Genomic DNA, 26,254 nt, shown 5'->3' with positions numbered 1-26,254 from the left:
GAAAAGATATTTTGTGAGTCTCTTTTGTCCCCATGCTGCAAAAGGTTTTTATTTTACTACACTGGCAAGCTTTGGGTAATATTTTCTATAGGGTGTCCACAAAAATAGAGCCAACATAGACATCAAGAAATGATTAAAACTTCAAAATTTCATATGGAACCTTACTATTATTTTGATTTGTTGTAAAACTGTCTCAGAAAATAACCTACGTTGGCATTTAATTACTTATAGTAAAGTTGCATATTTTTTGAGTAATTTCATTTTATAAGTTAATGCAGGAAAAGTGCATTCTTAAATCTAAGCTACAGTAAAATTAATATCTTAAAAACAATTAATTCTAAGAAAGGCAGTGTATTAATAAATTTGTATTAAAGATAAATGTAGAACATAAAAATGCAATAATATATAGGATGTTACAGGGTGTTTCACGTAAAACGACTGCTTGTATCTTTTTCAACATTTGTGGCAGATCAAAAAAGTAAGTGGCTATAAGTGCGGGGCATTTTTTAAAAATATGTGCAAATTATACAAAGCGATCAAGAAACGTTCTGATTGCTTTAGAACCCCTTTAAATAGACAGAGGTAAAATTGAAAAATTGCGAAAGATCTACAAAAGAATTCATAACAAGTATACACTACGCAAGATCGAAAAGTTCCATTCACATTTTTTTTAATGTATTAAGGGGTTCTTAATACGACTTTGAAGAGGCAGATAACTCGTGGAAAATTGTGTTACTCCATGTGGAGTTTATTAAAAACTATGAGCCGTTCCGTAAAAATCCGTTATTCCTAAATGTAGTTAGGCAAGATTCAGAGCTACGCTAAATATTATTTATATTGAGAAAATCTTGAATTTATCAAAACAAGAGATGTTTGAAACATTATCCAGAAATGAGCGAAAATCATGAAAATTACAAGAAAGGATATTTAACACGTTAGAGTGGCACAGTTGTTTCAGACACTCTTAACAATTTGCGAGTTCACTGGGTTCACTTTGGTTTTAGGGACATTTCCTAGACAGTGGTGCCCCAACTAATGAGAGTAACATAGAATTTTGGAAAACAGTAAAAGATGCAAAGTGCCTTCGTAAATTCTTAGAAATTCAAAATATGTACACAGAGTTTATCAAACTGCCAGAAAAAATAGTTAAATTTGTGTTGAAATTGATGGAAATTACCAATTTCTCCATAAGTTACTTTCAATATATGTATAAGAACCTCACACTACTCCACACTGAAACTTGAAATAATTTGCTTTTCAAGTACTTCTTATATACAAATTCGTGACACCCCGCATGCGTAACGAAACTGCTATTAGTGTTACTAATTACTTAAAAGAATAATATTAATATTGAAGTAAAAACCGATTAACGGACAAAGGTGAGGTGGACAAAGCTGAGCGGTGGTTCACACCTGCCTTTGTTCGCGCCACTTCTCGTTTCCCACGCAGTTAAAATTCATAAAATATAGGAAAACGCACGTGTGTCCGGGAGCATCATATCATAGCTAAATGATGCATGAACGTAGTTACACTTCGATTACGTTTAACGTTACGTTCGAGTGCAACGCAAGTGGTCAGTTTGTTCATAAATTGAAACTTACGACGACGTAGTACGAATGCCCTAGAACCATTGCGGTGTGTGATGTACATCAGTATTTACATCATTAAAACGATGGGTATTTAGAGCCAGCAGGTGCACATTCTTCGAAAATCACCAAAGGAGTTTTTCATACTGAGGGATAATTTCATCGAATATCAGTTAAACCAGAATTTACGGGAATCTGTGTGTTGTAATATTTTTGACTAAATATTTAATCTTACGTTCATTAATAATAAAAATGGCGTAGCAAGAAAATGCTCGACAGCCCATCAGGTGGTAGACATCTCGTCTTTCATGGAAACTAAAAGGTTTTACAGATCGTTCCCACCGATAGAGTTCGCATTGTTTCGTGAAGCCACTACATATTCATTATTTTATTTTTGTGCAGTGGAAATAAATTTTTGACTTTATGTGTGTTCATGTGCATATAATGTATCGAGCAAGCATTTTATATGGTTCAAATCATGTAACTTTTTATGCACGTCACAGGCTTCATGTTAGCAATGACGCCACATCTTTTCAATGTTAATATGTAGTAGGAATTTGTCAGGTGTAGGTTCTTACACCGACGGTATAAGAACATAGTTGGCATTACGCTAACAATAATAACAACAACACCGATAATAAATAATCAGAAATAAAATTTTAGTTCTCAAAAGAACACATTTTTACTGCTAAAGTTGGTGAGCAAAAAACACAACGGTTTCAAACACCAAATTAAACCAAAACGTCAACAAATTAAGCGGCAACCGTGTAAAAGAATGTAAAAGTATGTTTGGGAATTCAAATGTATCTTTATTCTTTTTTAACATATTAAACTTATATATGACTTGTCATTTTACATAAAGCGATTTTCAAACGTTGCATTTTGTGACGTGGTGAATAAAAAGTTACGTGATTTGAACCATAGGTTTTTTCAAAACCTTAGTCCTCCCTGGACTCTCCCTGACGTATGCTAAAGAACAATCGCCTCGAAATTAGTCGATATTGCCTCCCTTGACAGTTGCACAAAGTCGATTTTTCTTTGAGGAGATTGAGAGCGATGTTAATTAATTTCAGGTCCTCGGCGACACTTTTTGTCAACACTCCACGCGTTAAGATCGGCTTCGAGGGTAACTAGCCCGAGGTGTTTTATTGCTTTCAACCCCATCGCTGTGATCGCTTGTTTGAGTTGCACGCTTTAGCGGACAATCCCCGATTATTAAGGGCACTTGCGTCTCATTATAAGCTGACACTTTGAGGAAAGTGTCTCATATAGGTGATTCTCAATCGTTGATGCAAATTACTTTTCCCAGAACTTGTTAGCTCAATGGTATATATGTACGGAATGTATAGCGTGACGACGTAACTCGAGAAGGTCTCATGCTGCTAGAACAAGTGGCTAAAGACTCTCGTGTAACTATTTTCCATAACAATAATTATAGCCAACGTAAAACGCGATAAACCAACAGCCGGCCTTCTTATTAGGATTCGCCTTCTCCTTTTTCTCCTCGAATCGATGATAACTACTTAATTCTAAACGGTAGGGACTTGTAATCGTAATTTCAGCAAAGACAAGAGCTATAATAATAATAAAATATAAGAGCAAACGCGCTTACGACTTTATATTCCTTTTATTTATTTCTCCCCGTAATTACATTCGCATGTAAGTTCTTTTATTTATCGGTTCCAGTAAATTATATCTTGTTAGTCGGCATTTTTGTATGCAGCTTTTCTGCGGCTTTCGCCTGGTTATTTGACCTTAGTTCAACTTAAATAGAGGTGTTCAGGCAATTTCATAAACCATCGAAATTGGTAAAAACACCTGGTACATTGCGAGTAAAGCGGAGATATTCCGGACAGTTTAGGCGCAGAAGCCCTCGTAGAAATGGCTGCTGCTGGTTAGCTACGTAGAAAGAACGTAAATTATAAATCATATTCCAATTTAACCTGAGAGCACGCACATTTATCCTATCTCCACCAAATTCGTATGATATCGATTTTGAAATTTCTATGCTCGGACTGTAGGTGTTTCAGAAAATACATTTTCTTTTTGTTAACCTTGTAAGTCATACAATTAAATATCCACAAAAACTTAATAGTGGAAATAAAATTAAAACACCGTTGCCAGCCTCTCCAGATTAGCAGCAAGGAGTGACTTGAAACCACGTTGACCTGGCAATTTATCAATCGTTCATTTGACGTTTGACAACAGTTCAGTAACAGTTAGATGAAGGAATACGTTCGTGCTGCTGGCTCTCGCAAATCTCCTCGTTTTCGATATTTTCAGAAATATTTTCCTTACGGCTTACAATGTTCGGGCGCATAAATCGAGTTTCAATTCACCTGCGAATTGCTTCAATAAATTTGTAGTTCGCAGACCACCTGTTTGATCTAGACTTCCAAAACCCTTATACGAGACAATAAAGCGAAAAAATAATGCTTAAGTGCGTACTGTCTGTTAGCCATTAAAGGCCCACCATATCGAAATAAAATACTGTCCACAAGTGGCGTATAATGGCTTTATGTTAATTGAAAAATCTACATATAATGCAAAAGAGACAATGAATATTCATGGTGGTTTATTATTATTGCGGGGGATCATAGAACTGCCCTGACCCTTTATCGGGAACATCGTGAACTAAATTTAGATTGCTGTTACACCACTCATATAGCAATCGGATGTATGTAAATATCGGTCAATATTCTGATGTCCAACGTGTCTTCGGAAGTTATTTTTTATTTTAGTTCACGTTGCGAGGCACTTCACATAAATCATACATAATTATGTCACGTCACATTAATTTACGAAAATTAATCGCCGAGTCAGATTTGAAGAGTCTAATGACGTATCATGAGACTAACTAGTTTAAAAAAATAATTTTTCATTTTTGTTTATGAACTCCGACAATTTTTTCGTTTTCTTTCTATTCTTGCATGTCACATCTCCATGCTAACAAGTAGGTGTTTATTAATATATCACCACTCTGGCATTAGTCGCCATAAAACCCTTCCTGCATAACAAGTTTAAATTAGAAGAGAGATGTTATCGGCGCTTAACCGTTCAAAACTCATAAATTCATTACGATTCCTTAAATAACTCCACCACTTAATTTAGGGGGCTGCGTCAAAAATAGGGGTAGTTGTAACTTTGATGTTTTCACATAACGTAATTGCAAAGGGGGAGCCAGCGACCGGAACAAACAGGTGGACAATAGTGTGGGAAAAAAAGTTTTGCAGGTGGGGAAAAATAGCAGGAAGTTGGTAAATATGATCTTTTGAGAAAAATAGTTGGTTTTGGAGTGGATGGGACAAAAATAGATTGGTGAAGATGCGATTATGCAATGTCAAATTAAGGAGCACAGCCTTCGTATGCATAGCCCATCAGAAAACTGGGTTGATACACTGCAATCTCCGACAAATTCTCCAGTCTTTTAATTGAAAATGTTCGTCTAGTATTAAAGTTCTGGAACATCATCTGCTTTCTATATTTTCTAACTGCACTAAAATAATCATGAACACAACTATTACTCAATTTCTCCCTTTCCGTTAATACAACCCGTCATTGAGTATTCGAGTACGTCTCTGTATTGTTGTCTAAAATTACTATCAGACGCGGTGTTTATAAAAGCCCATTGTTAAATTGTATGATGCCAACTGAATTGTAATGTTTAGTGGGTTCCAGGAACGTTAAATTATTTAAATGATCTTATTTCGTATGGTAAAACTAAAGTGGACCTTTGAAAATAAACGAAAATAGCATTGCCGTGAATCATGAAATAATTAAGCCGAAATCTTCGCGCTCATTTTTGGCTTATACCGAATTCGTGATTCATTGGAATATACGTTTGATATTTGATCTATCTTACTCAAATTGGTTACGGCGAGAAAATGATAAATAATCAAATATGTATAATGGTATTTCTTTATTCTGTTTTTGGTTGAAATCTCCAAATGCAAAACCTTCAAAATCAGAATATTTTGATCCTCCGTGATAACCAGCAAGACAAGATCGATTTTTACTAGAGGATGACCCCAGAAAAAATTTGATCATATAGGTTTTAAATATTATTTGTCAGAGCATAACGTGCTTTTATATCCTCCATATAAATATCTCAAGTATCGTAGATGCTATGAGGCAAAAAATTGAAGCTTCTGTAGTATATTTTTATTTATATATCTTAGGAACAAGGCATTTATTAAAAGGTAAATCTTAAATCTTAAAATCTTTTTCACTTATTTTGAGCACCTGGTACAAAATGCGTCAGTAAAGTCTTGCACAAATTTAATTATAAATCAAGATATGCATTCCGGAAAAACTTTCTTAGATTTTTTTGATAGTATTCAACGTGTATAGGGTGACTGAAAAAGTTACCTTTTAATAATCTTATCCTCATTAAAACATTTAAGGCTAGATATAGAGTATGTAGATGGAAATTGTTAAGAATTAACATCCGTACGACTGACCGTTAAGCTGACAAAGGCAGTCAGTCACACGTCACGACTCATCGGCATCGCGTCATCAAAGGAGAGCATTCCAATTTTTTCTTTTAAACAAACCAGGCGTTTGTCACAAAATTTTCGAAGAACATTATTCTACGGTCCTCAAATATTGACCGTACAAACATTTATATGTTAAATACGAAGTGTTAACTCGTACAAGATTGCTCGAAACCTTAAGAGTATTTATCTGTGTACACATATAATGTGTTCGTCATTATGTGAAATGTTTGGCTTTTAGTCGTTTGTACAAACAGGGTATTGGTATCTCACGAATGCGCACTTCAAACAGATATCGGCCAAGTCGGTCATCAACAGTTTCGTCTTTGGTCTTTGTTTTTATTTGCATAGGGCACGTGACGGGACAGTTACAACCACCAACCAACGGTTTTGAGAATTTCCTTGGGATTAAAAAAGAAAAAGAAATTTGTAGGTTATGAAAGCCTGAGTGATTGAAGGAATTGTTAGTCATTGCTAGAGTCCAAAGGCGTCTATCGACCAAACCTAATTTCTGTGGTTTAAATCAAGTAATTTTTGTACAGTAACACAGGTTTCATATCAGCAATGATGCTACATCTTTTCAAAATTGTTATATAGTTGGAATTTGTCAGGCATTTATATATATTATATGTACATACCTAGGTATGCTCAATTCCAAAATATTAAAATTCAATTCACCTGTCTAAATAAATTTAATGGTAACAAGGGCCCATTATTTTCCAGTTCTCTTTCAAAATAGTTGATAAGGTACGATACAAGCTGCTTACACCAACTGTTTAAGAACTGCTGGGACCTTATACCAACAATACTATTAACAAAAAAAATAATAATTTACCAGGAGCGCTATTTTAGTTTACAAAGAAACGCTTTTTAGCGCCAAAGTTGATAAACACAACGGTTTCAAACACCAAATTAAACCAAAATGTCAACAAATTAAGCGATGACGGTGTAAAAAATGGTATTACGTTTAGACATTCAAATGTATCTTTATTCTTTTTTAGTATATTAAATCTATGACTGGTTATTTTAAGTAATGTAAACCATATATAAAATATTCTTCATTTAAATCATAAAAAAAATTGCTCGATGACTTCGGGTTCTTTTTTCACAATTCATATCTTGAGTTGTTTCCTTGTAGCTGTTCAGTCACTTATCACTTTCCGATTTAGATATTACAAAATTCTTCATATTACTGGTCTATGCTAGATGTAGTTTGTCTAACATTATATTCTCCGCTTGTGAAAGAAAGCAGTCGAATACGTTCGATGCCATCATCGTCAGCCTGAAATCTGAAGCATCTCCAAAACCAAATTTATCTTTAAGCTTCGCAATGCGCAATTGCAGGTGCGTAAATCGCAGTTCAACACTACAACGTTCTAGGCCAATCACGAAACTCTCTATGATTTCGATGACTCAGCAAAAACCGAGATGATGACCTGGATAAATTCCTTTAATGTAATTTTTTTCCCAATTTTGTCGTCAGCTAGGCTCGAAATTCTGCAAATTTAAATAAGAACATTCTGTATTTGAATAAAAGCAGCAGGGTATACGATTTTTAATGTCAAGTAGCCGACAGTAAGGTTTGCGCAATTTCATGCAAGCGACTCTGGATAGGGAAATTTACCTAAACAGACAGGAGCTAAGGCGATTGTTTTGAGATAAAATTAGGAGATTTTAAGAAAGTACTTCGGACATTGAAAACCTCAGTTATCTAAGTAAACACGGACGATTTTTTAAAACCTTCCATCAGAAGCTTCAAAAAAATCTACACTAAGTCCGACCCTGAACTTATTAGCCCATCACAACAAGCGAAAACAATTATTCGTCGTTAATAACGTTGTCCATTCCAAGGTGGAAGGGACCTCTCCGTGGAGCGGAACTACGCTCTGGTGCTCCTGGTCTGTTCTGGGTGCGCCTTTGACCCCGACCGGTAAAAACCACTGGGAAACCGTCCGTCTAGTGTGATGATTCGTCTGAGTTTCGTTTTGCTCTATTTTTTTAAAACATTTTTTTAACTTCTGCGGGAATTTACTGTTCGCCTCGCAATTCCATTCCGAAGATCTTATTGGCCTCGCCATAAAGTTTATAGTCAAATACCTCGAAGAATTCCTAGCTCTATCTATTACTACATTCCTTGGCGCGCATTCAAAAAATAGCTTCAATCGAAACAGTCGAAAATGGTAACTTGACGGTTGTACACGTATTTAAATTATTTAATCTGATCGATTTCCAATTACTTCTTAGATGCTATTATGAGTGAAACGGGTCTTCGGCATCATCTGCGCAACTTAAACACACATGTACAAATCAAAGGTGACAAATTGATGAGACCCAGGAGCTCCACGGCCATACCTGGGGGCCCTGTTTCACGGTGTGATGAACACGCTGGTTGGCAGGATTAACGATGGTCTTATGTTAATTCCAACTGGTGAAACAATGGAACAGAAAATGGGAGTAATAGTCATCTTTTTTTATATATTTAGATCACCTATTGTTTTTCGCATATAAGCTGTTGGGGTGACGTCGCAGACCCATTATGGACGTAATTAAAAGCTTCGACAACAGAAATGGACAAGCACCAAACATTAAAGTGTCAAGGTCTCGTTTGACCTCTTGAACATATTTAAATTCGCAAATCCTGCTGTATAAATAACATGATGCGAAATTACCAATTTTAATTTTTTTTTAATTGTAGGAATTGTCTAATTAGAGTGCATCCCATAGCCGGATGTTGTGCGGAATTCAAGGTTATTAGCCATATTTTTGAGTTTCGATGTTTTAACTTTGTTCATATTCGATACCAAATAGACCTGCCGAAGACACGAATACTTAAGACGTACCAAAAGGAAACGAAGGTAATAAAGCTCGAGCCGGCGTAATTTTAATGAACAGCATCCTGGCTATCTTATTCAGCAACAGGTTTATCTAGTTTTAATAAGCTCTCGGTCCATCGACTGATGAATGAATATTACTCGACCTAACTGTACTTTAATATAAAGACACAATTAATTCGCGTACAAAAACTCGATTTCCGATTTCCTTCATTGACGATCCATTTCCGATCGAGCCCAGATCTAGTCCGGTTTTTCTTGCTAAGGAAAAATTCTTCTTTTATTGGAGACTTTACTTAATAATTATTATGAGAGTTTTAATTTCTTTTAATGTGATCGAAAGAGGAGTTACGTGGAAATGGTTGTCTAACATCCTTTTAAGGAGATATGTGCATCGTGTCTTCTGTGAAGGTATTTCCTGCAGTAAGTTAATTTGTGAATGAATAAATTAATGAACTGAAAACCTTCTGGAACTAAAAACGTTGAATAATTATTACGATTTGAAATTTTGTATAAAAAATACAAAAATATTTTGAAATAAATATTCTCGAGTGCACCTGGATTTTTGTGATAAGCTCATGAATTTGATACTTTTTGTGGGTAAATAAATATGCCTGATTTGACCCTGGCATATTGTCCGAGTCACTTTCTAAAAATGACCTTCAGGAGTGCCTAAGCGTCAAAAGTCACTGTTGGTAATCCATAAGAACAAGTTGAATGTTGCAACAGACGAACAAATCAACTATTTCTAAATTTCGGAATGTACATAGATTCAATAGACAGAGACACTAGGTATTTCCATAGACTGAGCATAGATAGGAAACAATATTGAAATCTAATATAACAAAAATATTTTGGCAAAATTAAATGATGAGGAAAACCTCATCTCGGCTTATGAGGACATTTTTGTCAAATTCTTAGTTTGTTATTAATATAACGTTGAGATGCTTTAATGAGATTTAAGAAGATACAAAAGTCTTTGCCCCTTAAATTGAAGCACTCTGGATGGAAGAACTGAAGAAAATATTACTTTACAAACTAGTTCAAATAACAGTCATCACAGAAGTAGCTACTTCTGCGGAACGATTTGAAGATCTTCCAGGGAAAACTCAACGACTGAGAATCGTTAATAACTAACGAAGACAGGATAGGTTATCTAATTAGAGAGTTGATTTGAATCATTTGAAAGTTACCACTTGCTTTCGTTTTCAATGCACATGGGTCGTGTTTCCACGATACATCATTCTGGTGTAAAAACTTGTTATGCACGTCAAAGACAATTTGATGGTATTCTGGTTAAGCCAGTGTCTCCCCGCGCTTAAATTCATTTCTTGACATCTTCGCAAACATCGATCAAATTGCATGGCGTTGCTAATCAACGTCGACTGACGATATTGGAGCAATATGCAACTTATGAGTTAAATGCGATCACTTTTGTTTATGATCTTCATGGCATGAATTGACTGAAAGTCATACATCAAATTTTTTCTGGACTTCCAGATAGTTTCTAATTATTTCTTTTACTATGGTTCATATAATGACCATCTTCATCCATCAGCTGCTTTTAAGCTTTATGGCTTACCCTTTGGCTCGAGTAACGTAATAATAAGACGGCTCCGAAAGGCAGAATCATCGTGAAAAATGAATCTAGAGATCGATATCGCAGTTTCACCGATTACACGTTCGGGTTCGACACCCATTGACCCATGCAGAACCATGAACGGCAGACTTAATTGGGCCACATTAACGGCAACGCAGCTTCCTTTTCAATGTACGGATCCCGCATCCGGTCTCGTTGTTTCTTCTTAGCTACTGTAAGATTTCAGTGTAATGTCTGTAATGGACCTAACGAGTCGCCGTGTTATTAAATCAGTCTTTAACTGGTTTTAAGTAAATTATTTTTTTAAGTTGAATATTTAAGGTGGGCGTTTATTAAAAACTGTTAAAATTTAAGGTGTGCTTAGTAAATGACCACCGCAGAGAATTTTTTGCCCATAAGGAAGAACTTAATGAATAAACCAAAAAACCGGGTATATGGTCGTCACTTTAATCTGCGACGAGATTTAATAGACTAACATCCTGTTTGCGGAGGCAAGTTCATATTTATTTTGCTAATATTAGACGACCACGGCCTATTATGGTCAGTTATTAATTTAAAATGTTGTAATAAACAAAAAATACTTTGTTGGGTAAAATAACGTCAGTGTAATTATATAATATTAGTGACCATTTACAAGATAAGCGAGGAGATGATGCGCTGAAAAAGCAGTCAGGGGAGCTTTCAAAACCAAAAAAAGTTATCCATTTTAGAGAATGTTTGTTTTTTCATTTAAGAATGAATTAACTCGAGAGTCTTCAAGGAGGAAGCTGAAACTGTACGGTCGTGAAAAAAAAAGAAAGCTAAATTATCGAAGAACGTTATGATCAAAAATTTATAATTAATTTTAACTTGAAACGTCTCAGAAAATTTCTATTTTAATTCATATGAGTCGGGTTTCCACGAGGCCAGTTCCCACGCGTTCCATCTTGACTGTGCATCCAAGTGCGCTCAATAGTGAAATTGGAAAAGTTAATCAACTTCCGCTGATTTATCCAAAATCCGTCCTAAAGAGACTCACGTGAGTTCAATCCAGGATTCGTTTAAGACATGTTTCAACAGGACATTACTGCGCATTATAATAACGCCTAAGAAAAGTTAGAATTCATTTTTTTTCACTTCATCTGATTTATCCTAAAGCCGCAGCTTTGTTCTTCGACACATACAATAGATATTTTATCAACATTATCTGAGAGAATTCGCAAAACCTGCAATGTCTTTCTTAAAAATATAGTGAAACATCTCCCCTCGCCGAGCACCTCGACGTTCACTTCGCCATTTACTTCGCCAAGAATTGAACATCGTGGCTAATGAACATAGTGACGAAGTTTCCATTGCCGTGTATGGTTGTTCATTTGTCTTGTTTCTCACGAATAGAGGGGTAGTAAAAATATTTTCAGCTTCACATAGTGATAGCGACTTGTCAAATACCTTGATCTGGTGGCTATTTTTATTGGTATTTGATTTTTGTTAAGTTTATTCTGGCCCCTCAAGCAACACCACATATTCCGTTCTTCTGCCCTCGACGTATATTGGGTCCTTTCATCGGATTGAACATATGGGATACTGCTAATTAAACACAACATAGACTGTTACCGTGTGAGGGGAGCGGACGGTTGAGAGAACCAATCACAGAGCAAGTTTCAAGTATCTCGTTGCCAGAAAACAAAATATTTTGTTCCTCATTTTACGGCAATGTAAGGGACGAGGTGCTACATTATGCTTTTACCCTTAGACATCCAGCCAATTTGGAAAAGTTCCTATTAATACAAATCATCCTCAGTGCCATTCTCACGTTTACAAAAATTTCTTAGGCTATGCAATATAGGCTCAAATACCAGACACTATACAGGTAAAATTCATTCGGGTCTGCTGCAACCTTCATCTTAGCTAATGTGCCTGTGTCGTCACTTATCGTTTACATTAGAGGGGTGAACGAGGCTGCAAGACAACCCGCCGGAAGTGGAACAGCAGCCACCCCCGCTGCTTTTACGCCGGAAGTTGGAGGTGACCCTGTTAGAGGCTAGATTTGCATGGGGGCTTTAGACCTTCAGGGCTTCTTCGGCTGGTATTCGGGTTAATGGGTTTTAAGATGGGATATCACCTTGAGTTCCTTGAACAAAAGTAATACAGCTGCAGGAAAAATGGAAAACGTAACTCCTGACCTGTTACGAATGTTCTGCGTGGAAATTTCGAGCAATCCGATGGAAGTTAGAGGGACATTAGACAGATATTGACGTAAATTCCTCTGAATTTAAAGAAGGATCTTCCTGAATTCATACTGAATTTAGAACAGAATTTTACCTCCTTTAAACCTCTTTTCGATCAAGGGACTCCGCATCACCTTTCCAGAACTGGGAGGGGAGGCAATTGCACAAAGAATACAGTTATGAATGATCCAAGTAAAAGTCAAAGCCAATACTAAGCTCTAAAATTAAACATTTCTCATTACAGTGGCAGGTAGAATATTAAGTGAATAATTTCTAGAAATTGCTGCGTATCCAGACATCAAAAACTGCCCGGATTTTCTTTAGATGTTTTAAATGCATTTAATCCATAATTTATGCTGTTTGGCAGATAAATCGTATTATGTTGCTGGATGTATTTATTTATCTCGTGTTGAACAGGCGACAGCCAAAAGCCAATTTATCTTAGTGATTTGGAGAAACTGAAGATGCTCACAAAGTTGGCCAATAGTAGTTTTATGTTTAGCATTATGGGAATATTCAGGATAGGAGTAATGGAGAAGAAATGTACAAAATATGTCGGATTTGATCTTTGAAATTCTTTGTTAACTCTATACAGGGAAACAAATCCTGAAAGGTTTTTTCAGAATTCAGGGGGATTTTGGCTGTCTACTTTTTCTTTGTATATCATCATTTTTGGTTCTGAATGAATAATTTCTTAAAGTTTCCATTTAATTAAAAAGAAACTTATGAAATTCAAATATAACAACGGTGTGATACATATCGATTTCCTTGGGAAACGTTCATTCATAAACCTATTGAAGCCAAAATTTGAATAAACAGCTCCGTTGATTCGACCATAATTACGGTTTTGTTTGTCTTTATTCTTGGTTTATAACACTTCAAAAAGCCCAACAATTCTGCAATGATCAAATGCGATAATAAATTAATTGAAATAAGCTTGTTTTGATATTTTTGCGTCGGATGTGGATATCCGTCTTGAAGGAGAAAAAGTAGCTTGTGTGTGTTGAAAAAGATGAAATAAATAATTGATTCTGGTACAGAATTTCTAAACATCCGCCAGCACGTATTGCTACCACCGATATCTTTTAATATGTAGTCAGATATTAATATTTCACTTATTATAAGTAATTAGCGTACGTTAAGAACTGATTATATCAGTCTTAGAAAATGAATAATAATGACAATAACTTCGATAATAGTGCGGCTATATTATGATAATTATTGTTTGCTTAATCCTAGCGGCTTTAAAAAAGTAATGAAACTGCGCGTAAGAAGTGAAAATCTGAGAGAGGACAAACGAAATTGAAAAGATTAAAATATGGAACTAAAAGACTCAAAAAATAATGCAAATCCTCCTTTTGTTCGTTGTGGAATGTTCCATGAAAAGGGGCGGATTAGTCACGATACTTTAACCTAATTATCCAAAGATAAAACCCTATTCATCCTTGTCAAAAGATTCATTTACTCAAACCCTTTTCGACAGCTTTCAATAGAAATTATCTTTCGTTTAGCCACACTTTTAACGTCACCAATATTTACTACTCTTTGTAAAAACAGTCCATTACTTGAAATTAAATCACGTTAAAATTTAGTGTTCAAGGATAACAAAACTGTCTTAAAAATGAAGAAGTTCGGACCGTATTAGAATTTTTTAGAAAAAATTAATTTGTGTATTTTGAAAAAGCCGCTTACTCTAATTTGCACCGCGCATATGTTGCACTCACTTACGGCACGCAGAAGAATGTGGAAAGTAATTCCTTTCTTGGCCCTCTATAATGATAATATTTTTCAAAACCGAGTAGAGCCGACTGAAGGTCATATTTAGCGTGATAATCAAAGAATTTGAGTCAAGCGGTACGTACTGGACTTATCCTGCTTAGGGGTATATTCATCTCTTTTCGGCAACATTAAATAATTGAAAAGAGAATTGTTTCGTCAATTTCAATAATTATTACTGGATCCAGGTGAATGAGACACTATTCATTCATTCTCATACCGAGCCAATCCTAGAATCCATCCAGATCCACTCGTATCTCGTGTCACTGCTCATAATTACAGCCATTCTCGAGGCAGTACCAAATTAAACATCTTCATTCTTAACACCATTACCAAACAAGCAAATACTCTTCAGGTTATTCAGATTGAGCAAACAAGATTTTTTCGGTCTCGGGTCACACTCGCATCTCAATGAGATGAAAAAACTATGGTCTCTCGAGGCTCGTACTACTACGTCACATGACTCCCTGCCTATAGACTATTAGCTTTCATTCATAATTTCAGAGCGTAGTGGAAGGGAGCGAACGCGTTTCCTTAGCTAAACATATACACCAATTCATAACACTGAGTGCGGCGGTACTGCAGGTGCTCGCTCTTTTGTACATGCCTTTTGTGTCTCCTTCTCGGTACCAGCCTCTTTTATATTATTTGAAGGTTAAATAGTACCTTGTAGTAAGGTAAGAACTTAGTACCGGTGTCCGCGAACCCTTTTTGTGCAATGCTGTGGTACCCATTCGCACCGGGAGGTGGTGGTACTTACAGTGATCGAAACAATTGACGTTTGCGTTCTAGTGAGTGTTTACGGTGATATTACCGGGTAGGCTGTAAGAAAATTCCTGTGTAAGTTGCCTCGGAACCGATTTTGTGAATGTACCGACTGAGTGAATCGAAAACATCATCAATGGCGGGCCTATTTTAAGCGCTCCCAGAAATAGCGCGCAGTGACAACATAAAGCCAATGGACATTATGTCGTATCAAGCAAAAAATCTTTGCCAATATGACTTTGACTGAACTATTTTTGTGATATCTGTGATTTTAAAGTATAAGTTTTTCTCGATTCCCTTGTATATATTAATAAAGAAAACCTCAAGCAAAAATCTAGTTCCTGAATATCGGACTGAAGAAAGGGGACGGTGTTTGTTCTTATGTTGTGTTGAAGTGTGTATAGCAAGATTGTGGTCTAGTCAATGTATATAGACACTTGGAGGCCCTATAGCGGGATGGGAATAAAAACAATGAAAGCAGTCAGTAGGCAGAAAGGTAAGGAGAAAAGCTGTTGTTCTTGTGGTGCTTGTTTAGGGAGTTTTTGCGTTGGAGGATCCATTTGCTTCAACGACGTTGGTTTAGGCCACAATTCAACAAAAATTGTTGGTTTGGGTTAGGCATGTCGCAGCTAAAATTGTTTCTATTATATCTGACGTGCATTCAAGAAACTGTGTTAGTATAATAGAGGAACGCTTGGTTTAAGTATTCCTATCATAAGTGCCGACAGATACTGTTTTACTATTCAATAAGTAGAAAATGATATTGCCAATTGAGTCTCAAATTGAGCAAAAAATATCGAAATTACTGCTAGTAGAACATTGAGGTATTTTCCCAAAAATGTTTTTGTTCGGCTACGATTAAACTGAAGCTTAAACCAGGTTTAAACCATAAAAGTGCACAAGGGTCTCAATCTTCAAATCGAAATTATACTCCGTTCTACTGATGATTATCACATTCCAATGATAGTTGTAGGTGCAATACAAAACTACTACATAGTGAATACAGGGTGTGTCTAAATGGCGTGCAAAAAAGTCTATCACTAATTTGTGAAGTCGATATCTCACAGTTGACAACGAACTTGGTTATATATATTTTTTTAATCTGCACCATGTACTATAAGTTTCCTTCCAGGTTCACAAACCATAGTTTCTCAACTCGTTTTATCACCACATACACAGGCTTTCTCAATTTTTTTCAAAGTGTATTCATGTACGTCTCAGATCGTCTAGAAATTTTGTTTTATGCCATTATTGTCATTTTACATATTTCTCAAATTTTCCAGATATGTCTCCTTATTGTTTATAGAATGCTAAAGGATATGGTCACAACAGATTTTTTATGAATTTTAGTTCTTGGGAAATCATTTTGTAGCGATTGTGGCAATAGTTCAAGAAATGGGGAGTCAATTATAAAATAAGCAAGCTGAGCAAGTGGGTGCGTGTGTCAAACAACATTATTCAACAGCAACACATATTTTACTCGCTTCTTTTTAATTTACCGCAACTGCAGGTCAAACTCCCCCAACGAAACATCACTCCCGAACCCAGCAACAGTGTCACATCAAGCCTGCCACCGCATAAATCACCAACAACCAAATCGCATTAAGTCAGTACCCTCGGTACCTTAAAAACCATTAACCCAAAATTTCATCCCACGCTGTTCCGAGTGCTTCTCTCTCTTTCTATCTTTCTCTCCCTCGCTCATTCTCTGCAGAACTACCACATTAACGAATATGATCGACCCTAACATGTGTTCACCACGTTCGAGGCCTTCGACGAACTTGTACCGGGTCGTACCCATCAGTTTTAGCATTGCCTGTGCGTTTATGTTAAATTAAGAATCGTTTAACGTATCTCGGACTGATAGCCCTTAAGCACTTTACTAAACTCGTATGATAATATTGTTCTTGGAAACTGACGGAGAATTGTGATTTATAATTGTTGAGGCTTTAGGTGAAGTAGGCACGTTGAGAGCTTCCTCAAGAACCATCATCAAACGATCATGGGTTAGCCTTGGGCATTCGCCCACAGCCGTCTGATGAGTTCCAAATAGCACGAAATCGGTGACGGTTTGGTCTGGGATGCGGTGTCTACTGCAATTGTGGATGATTGCTCGACATATGAGTCGTAATTTCTTGTGATGATCATTAGGATTAGGGATCTTCTTTTCCGTTTCCTTCGTTTCGAATATTTAGCCATTAGGGAACACTGTACTTCAATGTCGGGAGGAGTATTAACTTTTCGAGCTGTTTTTCCTCTTTTACGCATTTAATCCTGTATAGTCAAACATATTTCTTAACATCTATTCCTCGATATTTTCCACGTTTTCGGCATATTTGCTATATTTTGTTCCGCACATTTTTTAAATTTGGCCCCATTCTCGGAGCATTTTTCATTGGAAATAGCCCCCAATTTTTAAACTACGAACTTTAAGTAAGATCTCGCAACCACCTCTAAACGTAATTTAAAACGTTTCCATTAAACAAATCAAACTCTTCTTGGAATTCCTCAGCATGCAAACTTCAAAGGAAACTAAATCTCGTTGCAAGTAACGTCTTAATCCACCGTGTTGTGGTGACTTCATTACCCTTTGTTTTATTACCATTAGTCAATAAAATCGTTTTAGATGTTCAGCCGACCTCCCTGAACTAATAGGTTTTATTCCATTGACCAAGTCCACATTTATTTAAGTGTTAAATGTATGCTTCGCACCACGTTTGCGGCATTAAAAATGCAATTTTTCATCTGAACATTATTGTCTATGGTTTATATCACATAACTTTTTATTCACGTCATAAAATGTAGGATTGAGCATCGCCATACGTGAAATGACAAGCCATATAAATTTAATATGCTAAAAAAGAATAAAGATATATTTGAATGTCTAAACACAATCTAATTTTTTTGCACGGTTGTCGCATAATTTGTTAACGGTTTGGTTTAATTTAGTGTTTAACCGTTGTGTTCTTTGTTCATCAACTTTGGCGCTAAAAATGTGTTCTTTTGAAAACTGAAATAGTGCTCCTGGTTACTTATTATCGGTATTATTATTATTATTGTTGGCATCATGCCCAAGTTTTTAAATAGTCGGTGTAAGGACCTATACCTGACAAATTCCTGCTACACACACGTCACTGCTGATATGAAGCCTGTGGTGTGCATAAAGGAGGATTGCTCAATTTGTTGAAATTCCTGTTAGAAAAACGGAAGGGAAATCGAATGGTTTTGGATGTCCCTCGTAGCCTCGGTTGCAGTAGGTAGATGCTAGATTAGTTGATTGCCGGATGTGGACACTTCATCTCATTTTCTTTGTTTTCGTCATTTTGCCTCTTTTCTACGTTTAGCGAACGATTATTTCGGTATATACAGCTACGATCCTAATGATTATCCGATACCAAATGGGTTTGCTTCCGACACAATCAATCAATTTCACTGGGATCTGCCGGGCATCTCAAAACAATAACTCAAAGACAGATTGCCGCCAATTAACCAATTAGAAGCGCCTAGAGACATGAGCTGATGACATATCAAACTACTTTACACATAATTGAAGTTATGGCGCAATTAACTAATCAAGTGAAACAGTAATTGCCACAAAGTTTCCGGGGGTTTTATACGGTTTTTGTTGTTATTAGATTAGACTGTTACAATTAAATTACACTGATACGTGTAACTGTCAGCATTAATCAATGCAGCGACCACACGAAACGGCTATATTGATATGATGCCCTCAATGATGGATGTTTTAATCGGCCTCTCAGGGTTTTAATTGCTGAACACAAAAAGCATCTCAATACCGAAGCCTGACGTGTACTTCAACTCAATCTAAATAATTGCTACCTATAGACCCAGCTGATGAAGAGCATCATCTTCACTAAATCAGAGGCGATGTTATTGCTTTTTTTACAATACCAACGACCCGTATCTCGCAATTGTGCTTTCTAAAGATGGTACTTCAATCAATTGACGTGAACAACAAAAATAAAGAGCTTGGAAATATCGCTCTTAAGAAAACTTAGTGCGTGCGTTGGCCAGCTCTATTATGCTCTAATTTATCGAATTATGTCAATTAGTTTGGTATTGTTGCGTTCGTTTTGTTCTCTTTTGATATGCGCGGGGTATTAGCTTTTTATCCGATAATGGACGATTTGTGAACTGAATCGACTGCATGGCGTTCATCTGAAAGGCTACCACGAGGACAACAGATATTTTACAGCGAAAATGCTGTCAAAACACGTTGTAATCGACACTTTTCACCGTGTAGTGTAAATGAAATTATCTGGTGGCGAGTTAACGTGACTGTTTTGGTTTTTTTAATGAAGGCACTTTGAACGGCGTTGTGTTAACAGCCTTAGCCGAACGAATAACAGATTCGTTGAAAATGTTGCAGGTCGAAAAAAAAACAATCAGATAGAAATTGTGACGAAAGGAAACTCGAAGTGGAAAGGAAAATTAAGATCAGATAGTAAAATTCTTCATAGCACGTTCTAGAGTAGTGAAAGCAATCAGAAGAGTATCTGGAAACTTTCCGAGATACAGGAACAATCTGCGATATTGAAAATTCCTTAATTTCCAAAATTTCGAAAAGGTTTATGACACACAGTTTATATGACAAAACTTAAATGATGGACTTATTCAGTGCAGGTACACTCAATAAGCAATATAAAAGGATGCTTTTTTGACTGGTAAAATGCCACCTCAATAGTTTCTTGCCACGGGTTTACTTTAGTTTTCTGTCGTCTTACCGAGTAATGGCAACAATCTTATTCATTTCAAAGTGTTACGTGACAAATTGTTTGGCACGCTCAAAACCCGTGCCACAGACCTCGCGACTGACCGATGGATGCTCGTCTGGACGTGACATCTCCTCTGCCCCCGCCCATTCACTTCAAAGACGTCCATTCGAATACCAATTACCCGATAGGCGATCGCTTCAACCTCTGTTTGCCCATTTCAAACTTCCACCTTGGATTCATTCGTTCATTATACACCTAGACTACAGTCATCTATCAATCAGCTGATGAAGGCTTGACCGAAACCAGTGAAATCCAGCTTTAGTTCAGCCGTCCAAAAGCGCATTCGATATGCAGATCGCGCTTAGAATTTCTATTTGTTGTCGATAATACCATTCATGGAATCTGAGTGTTTCATTGGAAGGCATTAGCCGTTTATTCAGTACCATTGATTGGACGAGTGGCTTTGCAGACGAAACAACACAAGTTTGTCATTGAAATTCCGTCATGCGGATAGGTTTGTGCTTTGGATGACTAAAGCTCTGGCTTTGGCACATTTCGTCGTTTACAAGTATTTAATTAAGTAGAACACGGGATGGAATATGAGTGGTCTCCGAAAAAAATCAAGCCTGTGGCGTGTAAAGTTATATTCACCGAAAGATCGAAAGCTGATATTTTGCTGGTTCTTGTCAAATTTAATATTCCACATTAATGGGTCACCGCCCATTGTCTGTGAATTATGCAAAGTTAGCTTGAGATTCGTAAAAGCTCCGGAGAAACACATAAACATTCCCAAGACAATGTATGTACGTATAACGTCAAGTGAAATAATCTCAAAACCAATTTACATTGGTCATATCGTAAATAATGATCAATTATGTGAAAAACGCATGGGAAAATCATTCGAGTGTCCGCTCGGACGAAAGGTGTACGGTGGCAAATGCGTAAAATGTAGACCGTTTTTAATTATAAAAAATAACGTAATGTGACTTGCGCACGCAATGGCAGGTCGTTCGTACCGGGGTGAGAGAAAGCAGGTGGTTTCAGTCTCGGTACGATGAAGGTACGTTACAAAAACGCCACAGACCAATAGGCCGATTAAGCTGTCCGAGAGTGATTCTCCAGTGTTTTGTTTTGGGTCAATTTTTGATATTAATGTGAGTTCAATCAAACTACATGTTCAAATCCGAATTTTGGAAATCTTTTTTTGTTTTGATACAAAAAATACAATATGCTATGGCCATCACATTTAATGGAAAATTCGACGAAATAAACGGGGCAAAAATTCAAAAAGAAAAAGAACAAGGATGGAGAGAACCAAAAACATTTTAAAAATATAAGTTTTCCATGGATGAAGGAGAAAGTTGCGGAGCTTTAAAAGTCGCCCATTTCAGGCAATTACCTATAACGACAACTTCCATATTAGAATAAATGTGGTTTAAAATTACATACACGGAAAGCTAGCAGCTGGTTCGGCAAAAAGATACAAAACCGTTTTAAATAAATAACACAACAGGAATTTTCTGTGTCTTAAGTTGTTTTTAAGTAGATTTCAAAAGAAAAGGGCAGAACACGTTGACAAATGCCAAAAAAGACATCTACTAAGCCACAAACCTTTCTCTTGATACAATTTCCTTGGGGCCAAGTGCAAAAGTAGACGATCGTTTGGAAATAAATATTCCATAGAAATAGGAAACATGTTCTAAGAGATAGTGAATTCATAGTCAAAACAGAAAAAAATCGTTCAGAACAAACAACACGTGCGAAATTTTCTAAATCTTAGTACTTCTTCTCTCTACGCTATTTTCTTGAAGATTTCGAAGTAAGAAAATAGAAATATTTAGTGCCTCCAAAACCTTCTTTTACCCGACATTTCCTTGGTAATTTTCAAAGCAATGAAGTAGAAAACTATTAGAAACAAATATTTCAAGGAAGAAGGACCAATGCAAATCCTCCAAAGCCGACTATTTCAATACAATAATATGGAGTTCTAATTTATCTTCTTTATTAACAGCTTAGGTGTGGTTTTTCGTTCTTTGTCGGTCTGCCTCTCTCTACCCAATATTTAATTATTTGTTCAAACTTCAAACTCTTTGATTGTGCCGTTTCGGTGTCAGTTCTGACTGTATGAATTATTCATAGGTTATCTTTTTCTTGATCCAATTTTAGACTTTAAATTTGATTTTGTTAAAATTTGCGCACTGTGTTGATACTATCTTATAATTTCTGTCACAATTAGGTCTCACATAATAATAATACATACAATCCGCTTTCGGTGAAAAATCACATCAAACATTGAAAACAAAACTGATGATATGCTTAATTAACTCAAATTGAGCAGGTTGTGTGAACTCGCGACAATGTAATATAATATTGAATAATAATTGAAACTGAACAACTAATGCTTTTATAATTTGGTTTAACGAGCTTATTTCCATCGAACTAGGATTCCCAATAAAATAATTACTCATTTGCTTTAGAGCTTGCATAACACCATGAATGTAAATAGTGATCAACGAGGATTATTTTCAATTAATTTTCCAGTGATTTTGGACTGCCTAAAATTTGTGTATATTGTAATATTTTTTGTCATAATACTGAAGAGCTATTAGATATTCAGAATGTATAGCTATAGATATCAAGAATACGCATAAAATGTTCTCATTTAAGATCCGAAACCCCTATCTTCGTAGTATATTATTACACCAACTTGACTGATGGACTCCTGACAACCCGAAAATTGAAGTTTGGACCCTTAATCAAATCAATGGGGCTTTAGTTATGTGTAATTTTACATAAAACTGAAAGTTAATAGCTCGGAAATTAAGTCAAAGTTTTTGGAACTTTGGCGCCGAGGTTTAACGAGAAATATATGAAACAAGAGTCTCTTGGATAATAATGGACTATTTTGATTAGTTCTTTAATAATGTCGCCGTAACAACAAAACCGAGGATTAACGAAGTTGCCTTTGATGTTATCGAAAAAATCTTACAAACTGTTATTACATCGAATTCTGTGCAAAAGAGCATTCTTATCTTTAATCATTTTTTCTTTGGAGAAATCCGGAATTATAAAACACAAAAACTAGCTAAGCTGTCTAATTTTTGCTTTTTAACCTTAACCTTGGACATTCTGCATGTCTGTTAGATTGTATCGGCTGCGTAAGATCAAGGCTAAAATGCCTGCGTTTTTCCCTAATAGTTGAGAACAAACACCTGATTCATCTAATAGCTCTGGCAATATTTACGATGTACATATATACATTCTCGCAGTGGCTAAAAATGAGAATTTAGACCTCTGTAATGGGTCTTTAGAGGTGTACAAATAATAATTATAAAAATTTAAATATATTTCAGAATTAAATTTATACCGAATTATGTACAACTTTTAGCATTAAAATCAAACCAATTATCGCCTAACCAACAGACAAATGTTCATTTTCCTCCACGCAATGAAGAACTCGACCGGAAACGACCCGCGGATAACTCACGCCTTTAAAACAATAACTCCCTACTTGTATGAATAAATTTCAATTTAAATTAATTTGTAAAATTCAATATAATTTATCAGTAATGGATATGAGGATCAGGTTTATAGAAGCGATTTAATTCTCAGCGTGAAATAATTTTTTTTATGGAACGGCGGGTTTATGGAGCCATTAGAAAAGCTGTAAAGTTGATTCAGTCAGCACCTGGCTGGAGAAATAAATTTAGAGCGATTACTAATCGATTTTTACAGCTGTTTTCTGAGTCAAAACAATGATCTTCCGAGATCTGCGACATATCCACTGAAAAACCCATAATCACCCAATGAAAGCAGAAATCGGGCACTTTATACTCGAAGATGCCAAAGTGTCAATTCATTTATGCAGTGCATATTTATTTATTTATGTATAAACCCACAACCTCGTAATGCTATCAAAGTGTCACTGTATGTTTGCAGCTTAAAGCCAAAGCTTAAAATGAGGCTTAAAGCGGGACCATCTACGCGAACAACGGAAGTCAGTGTTTAAAGTCTGGAATTATGTCATTTAATTTATTCCTTCTAATTGCGTGAAATGTCCATTATTAGGAAAGGGTGGGGGCTGCGATGACTGGACTAAAAGCTTGAATTCCTGATATATGTCGCCTCACATCAATTTGCCGTAATTTTTACATGATCTAATTGGTATACCGAGGGTAATTTTTTACTGTTTATTGCAGATATTCCGACGCAAGTGCCCCCTTTGACACCGGGCACCAACAAGACCATGGCCGAGGCGCTCAAGGCGTCTTTCGCGTCTTGGGAAAAAGAACAGATCCGTCTAAATATAACCAAAGGTAAGTGAAATTTTAAAGTTATATAGAAAAAATTAAGGATTCACTACTTTACTTGATTTTCAAGGTATTTTAGGTGACTTACTTGGAAGCGAATCAAGCTTCACAGCATATATCAAGTCAAGTCAATAGTTTTATGGTGAAGCACTTTAACAATTCAAGTGGTTTAATTCATTGCTTTAATTTTTGAATTAAAATAAATTACTATTCAATTGGAGGTCTACAGCGGCATCCCGAGGCGTCTAGAATTATTTAAAATTTATTAAAACGTGAATTTTTGTCATTCATTGAACATTCCAGTTTCTGAACTTGGACCTCAAATTAAAGTTTCAGAAACATATATCCATTAGTAAGGGTTTAAATTTAAATTGCTGCCCTCGTTGATCCCTCAAGACATCTAGAACTTTCCTACATTTTTTAACGTCCATTCGACGTTATTTTCAATTTTCAATATCAAATTTCAACTCGACGAGTATTTCATAAAATATTAAACTATGGTTCATATCACTTAACGTTTTATACACCCCACAGGCTTTTTACCAGCAATGATGCCACATTTTTTCAAAATTGATATGTAGCAGGAATTTGTCAAGTGTAGGTCCTTACAGCGATTATTTAAGAACTTGGGCATATACCAACAGTAATAACAACAATATTGATAGTAAATAACCAGGAGTATTATTTTAGTTCTCAAAAGAACACATTTTTATCGCCAAAGTAGATGACCAAAGAACACAATGGTTTAAAACACCAAATTAAACCAAAACGTCAACGAATTAAGCAGCAACAGCGCAAAGGATTATGTTTAGACATTCAAATATATATATTTATTCTTTTTTAACATAGTAAATTTATATGACTTGTCGTTTTACATAAGGCGACTCTCAATCGTTACATTTTGTGACGTGAATGAAAAGTTGTGTGATTTGAACAATGCTTGACTGGCCGAATCCATAGAAAGAAGCCGAGTCTTGGTGTGGCACATTACTTAAAACTCTTAAAAGGAATCCGGTATTATCATAAAAACATCCGATAAAATCGCAGACCTCTCCATTCTTCAGTTTACACGCCGTTAACGGTCAATATTGTGACCACAAGCTGTCATCGGAGCCCCGTTTATTGGTAATAAAATTGCCTGAAAGCGAACAAACAAGAAATTGGCATGAACCAAGTCAATCGTAATCAATTTTTAATTTGCTGTTTTGCTTTAATAATGAAAACGTCACAAGCAAGTATTCTAAATGTGTCATAATGAAGCGAAACCCCCAGGTTCGGGGTGTCTAGACATCTAGACCCTTTGAACTAGCCGACTTACAGTTGATTGAACCGAAGCTCGGACAGGGTCAGTTTTTGTAGCATTTATTGCGACCATTGTAGGTATTAATAGTGTCTGATAGTAGTAATTCAGGTACAAACTTCACAATCACGGACGACTGCCACATTTTACAAGCTGAAAATGCATTCAAAGGCGGCGATCCTGCTACAACGTTTACATTTTAATCAGCTTCCATCCTCGGCCTTAAGCCTGTCGAGCTTGTCTAGGATCGGTTGGTAAGGTCGAAATTCTTTTCTGGTCCGAAAGTTGAAAGTTTAGTTAGTTTATACAGGGTGTTTTGCTAACAATGAGACATTCATTTACTGAAGCTACGAGAGAGCAAAACAACGACCCAACGTTGTTAGTTTGGGAAATCATTCACTGCCTTTATTTTTTTTTAAGTTATTTTTTATCCGCCATAAAAGAGAATTTTTTTACCTGCGCCTAAGATACGGTTGACATTGGGAATTGAGTGATAAGAACGTTAGTGGACTCACGATCTGAGCGACGAGGAACGTTCTACTACAGATTTTCTATTTTTACAGGTCATATAAGCAGCTTAATTTGATTTTGAGGCAGTGCCTAAGATTAAATGTATCAGTCTTAATAGATGAGGTAGTGTTTGAAGTAAA

The 26,254-nt window shown here is 36.1% G+C and overlaps 1 protein-coding gene across 2 annotated transcripts in view; it reads left to right on the top strand.

Annotated features, from left to right (window-relative positions):
• pnt (pointed) overlaps positions 1-26,254 on the top strand; it is a 79,387-nt gene that overhangs the window by 24,096 nt on the left and 29,037 nt on the right. Inside the window, exons 1-2 of one of the 2 annotated variants that reach the window (XM_066286904.1) lie at positions 15,054-15,754; positions 24,194-24,310. In XM_066286904.1, coding sequence (XP_066143001.1) covers positions 15,682-15,754; positions 24,194-24,310 — 190 coding nt within the window. In that variant the 5' untranslated portion in view covers positions 15,054-15,681. Of the gene's footprint in view, positions 1-15,053; positions 15,755-24,193; positions 24,311-26,254 lie in introns of those variants that run through there. The other variant, XM_066286903.1, reaches the window with a different exon arrangement.

The sequence above is a fragment of the Euwallacea fornicatus genome, chromosome 10 (assembly GCF_040115645.1).
Source record: "Euwallacea fornicatus isolate EFF26 chromosome 10, ASM4011564v1, whole genome shotgun sequence".
Taxonomy (NCBI): Eukaryota; Metazoa; Arthropoda; class Insecta; order Coleoptera; family Curculionidae; genus Euwallacea; species Euwallacea fornicatus.
The sequence above is the reverse complement of the archived record's forward strand: the minus strand, read 5'-3'. Positions and strand labels throughout refer to the sequence as shown.